Genomic DNA, 3533 nt, shown 5'->3' with positions numbered 1-3533 from the left:
TCTCGGATATAATGAGATCTACTCTCATCTCTTTTCTTACGGTAAATACGGAAATGAAAAAATGCGGGAAAAATCACCGCTATTCGATTAATGTTACTCGATAAATATTCAAATCAGCTTCGAAGTAAAAGTTTTCAAAAGTTTTTCAAAAGTTCAGTATCGATCAATTAGAAAAATTAATTTCTCCCCAACAAGGTGTGCAGCGGATTGGACTCTGTGAAAATGGAGAGAAACGTGTGCCACTTTTGACAGTTGATGAAAATAAAAATTGTCATGTCATAGGTCATGAAGCACGTGTCGAAGCAAGTGTCGGTCGATGGAGTCCAATTTTTATTTATCCCACGAGCAATCTGGGAATGCTTTCATATCCACGAAATATCGTGGAGATGTGGATGCGTTGGCTATTATAACGGTTGCAGTTGCAAAGTAACGGAGATGGAGTTCTCTTCATGGTTCAATAGTGTGGAAGACGGTGCATGCAGAGAAACTCGTTCAATTCCAGTTTTAATAACGTATTTGGAAAAGTTGTCTTGATTGTGAAAGCATTGTCTCGTTTACAATAATACACTGAGAAAAATTGTGGATTAATAACAAATTTATTTACTCGAGTGAATTATGGATTTTCATTACAATTTTTCTTCAGATCTCTTCAGATCTCTTCAGATCTCTTCAAAAAATTCGGTGGTTAAAGAAAATGAATAATAACCCGAGAAGTTTATCTTCTGAGAAATATTTCTAATATTCCTCAGAAATGACCAAATTGGACTAAAGATTTTTTTTCTCGGTCTATTCTCTGTCGATTTTCTGACAGTTCTGTGACAATTCAGGATCCAAGGACTGACTTACCTGTCGATGATCCAGGAATTGCACGATTTTCACAAGTCCCTTTCTTTTTTTTTTCTGTTTTCAAGAAGAAATTGGGTAGATGATGGAAATTAGGTAGATCGTGACTCCTCACGGTGTATTTTCACATTCAACCTGAACCGGATTCACACGCGAGTTAGCACAGCGATCCCCCAGCGAATCTGGGCTAATATTAATTAATTCGTTAATAGGGTAGGAATGATTTTATAAATTGAGGAGATTTGAGGGATTTTTAAAATGATAACTCAATGGTTGTGGCGTTGGAAATGAATTTTCATGTCGGACAACGAACTCACGACCGGTAAAATTTCAAGTTGAGGCGCCAGACCGGGACTTTAACTCTCGTGTGGCCGACACTCCACCTGTCTCTATCCTATCCAACACTGGCGAGCTACTGGCCACGGGATTAAACCTCATGCCTCGCTGCCACCGGTACGATCCTCTTTCTTTCCTTTTCTTACCTTTTTTTTTTCTTTCTTCTTTTTTCGGATAACACGGACTTTTCTCCGTCGCACTCTCATCTTTCACTCGGCCCCTCTCTCGGCCCCTCTCTCGGCCCGATTGTTGGACTCTTTTGCGTGCACCTTTTACAGGGGGAGGGATTCGCGGGTGCAGCTCATATTCGCGGATATCCGTGTCGACCGGATGAATGAGGACTTGGTAGGGAGGGGGAGGGGGGAGTTTGGCATTGTTGGATAATAGTTATGAATGGTGGATCAATGGAATCCCTAGGGCAATTGAAAATTCCTCCAATTTTGGAAAATCCCCCAAATTATGGGATTTTTTATTTATTGCAATTTTAACGGAAATTCAGAGCAACGGCTAGTCCATTTTTTATTTAATAATAATTTTATCTCTGGGGATTATCTCTAGGGTATTTACTAGGATAGGGGACATGGAATTTATCAAATTTTAATTTTCAATTATAAATCATGTTAGGGAGTTGGTTGAAAATAATTGCAATTAATTTGATAGAGTAAGGATTAGATTAATTAGATAATAAATCAGCGATAAAAAATTGGCTGTTCATTCTGGATGTGAGATACCACTGGCCTCTAGAAAGGTGATAACGTGCCAGACACTGGTTGGTCGAGTTTTTGATCAAATCACTGGTATTTCAATATTTTTTCTCCATCGAGACATTAATATTCATCAGGTCCCCTCGAAAGTTGAATTTTCCCCAAGATTCAGACCCCAAAATCTCGGAATTTTTACCTCTGGAATAGTAAAAAGTGAAAGGAGAGATTAACTCGTAATTAAATAGCGCACGACAATTAATGATCTTCACTGAACTAGTATAAAAAAAATTCCATAAAAATACAACGACTGATTTCGTAATTGCGCAATGTCATGGATTGTTTTCATTGTGCATTGAAATGGGATTTGATAGATCGATCACGACTGACTCGTAGACCTTCGGTGTCGGAAAATTCCAGAAGAATCCAAAAATTTCGAATGCACATCTATTTTCTCATTGGACACTGCACTCTTGCAATTTCTTTACCCATAAAAATTCACAGCTTCTTGCTAATTACGCGGATTTCTTTCAGAGAAAGAAGATTCACTCGACTCGCTTGTACTTTTATGATACAATGAAGTGAAGTAATGTCTCATTGTACCCGAAGAGAGAGAAATCCCGAGAAATTTAATAATGCAGAGGAAAATAATATGGAATAAATGTCCAGATATTTGCGTCGTTATTCATTATTTTCGAAGCGTCACGTTATCAAATCTAGAATAAATCCCTCGAAAACGTCGTGGGAAAATCTTCAAAATATTTTTGAGATAACTTTGAAGGTGTGGGTATTAGAAACTGGTATCGTGCTTTTCCATCGAGACGCGCCTTCTTCTCCCATTATTTTCATTGGACGATATCGATGCTGGTAAACATGTTTATGCATAATTATAAATCCTGTTGACGCGGCATCTAAGGTCGACTGCTGGTGCTTCTATAAAACGAGGGATCCAAGGTGTTCCCTGTTATTCGTGTCTCAGGGAGTCACCATGAAGGACCATTTTCAGGTGTGCAGCTAGTTTAGTAAACATATCCTCAAACCGAATATTTTTCTATTTATTCTCCAGTTTTGTTTATTTATCTTGCATAATCGTTGCTGATTGTGACGTATCCCGATAAAAGATATTTCGAACTGTAGATAACTCTCGGTAATGTCTGAAGTGCAGACTTATTTCAATCGTGAATATGGACTCGGTGCTGAAGGTTCTGATAGAATTATCCGAAATAATCTAATTATTTCACTAATTATTTCACTTCCAAATTGGTGAACCGATTAGCGTTGACTTAGCTCTTCGTTGTGATCCACTATTTTCGAGATATCTCTGGAACCAAGGGAGATACTAAAATTTTTGTAATAACCATTATTCTAGCTCTTGAGAAGCTCTATAAAAAAAGTTCTGATGAAAATTTTGGTGGTGCCGTTAGATTTCGAGATTTTCTTTGAAAAGCGCGATAGTGCTGGGCATCTCGAATCGGCTTATTGTTTAGTGATTTATTTGTTTAGTGGTATTCATGATTGATTTTTTTTTTGGATGGCGGGTAATTTTTTAGTATATGTCGGGGTTCGGGGGTGAGTTTGCGAGTGAAGATCCTCGGTGTCCAGGCTCTTTACCACAGGGTCAAAATACTCCGCAGAAATGTCCCTATGGTCTCT

General features: G+C 38.2%; 2 protein-coding genes across 2 annotated transcripts in view; one reads left to right on the top strand and one right to left on the bottom strand.

Moving 5' to 3' along the window:
- f (forked) overlaps window positions 1–1231 on the bottom strand; it is a 10349-nt gene extending 9118 nt beyond the window's left edge. The window contains exon 1 of the mRNA XM_011315842.1: window positions 847–1231. The gene's annotated coding sequence lies outside the window, so the exon portion shown is untranslated. The remainder of the gene's footprint in view (window positions 1–846) is intronic.
- Window positions 1232–2779: 1548 nt separating this feature from the next.
- The window catches only part of hgo (homogentisate 1,2-dioxygenase), a gene marked incomplete at its 3' end in the record, with an annotated part of 1826 nt that continues 1072 nt past the window's right edge, over window positions 2780–3533 (top strand). Inside the window, 2 exon segments of the mRNA XM_011315845.1 lie at window positions 2780–2886; window positions 3431–3533. Coding sequence (XP_011314147.1) covers window positions 2869–2886; window positions 3431–3533 — 121 coding nt within the window.

This window comes from Fopius arisanus, unplaced genomic scaffold, assembly GCF_000806365.1.
Source record: "Fopius arisanus strain USDA-PBARC FA_bdor unplaced genomic scaffold, ASM80636v1 scaffold00005, whole genome shotgun sequence".
NCBI classification, from domain to species: Eukaryota; Metazoa; Arthropoda; class Insecta; order Hymenoptera; family Braconidae; genus Fopius; species Fopius arisanus.
The sequence above is the reverse complement of the archived record's forward strand: the minus strand, read 5'-3'. Positions and strand labels throughout refer to the sequence as shown.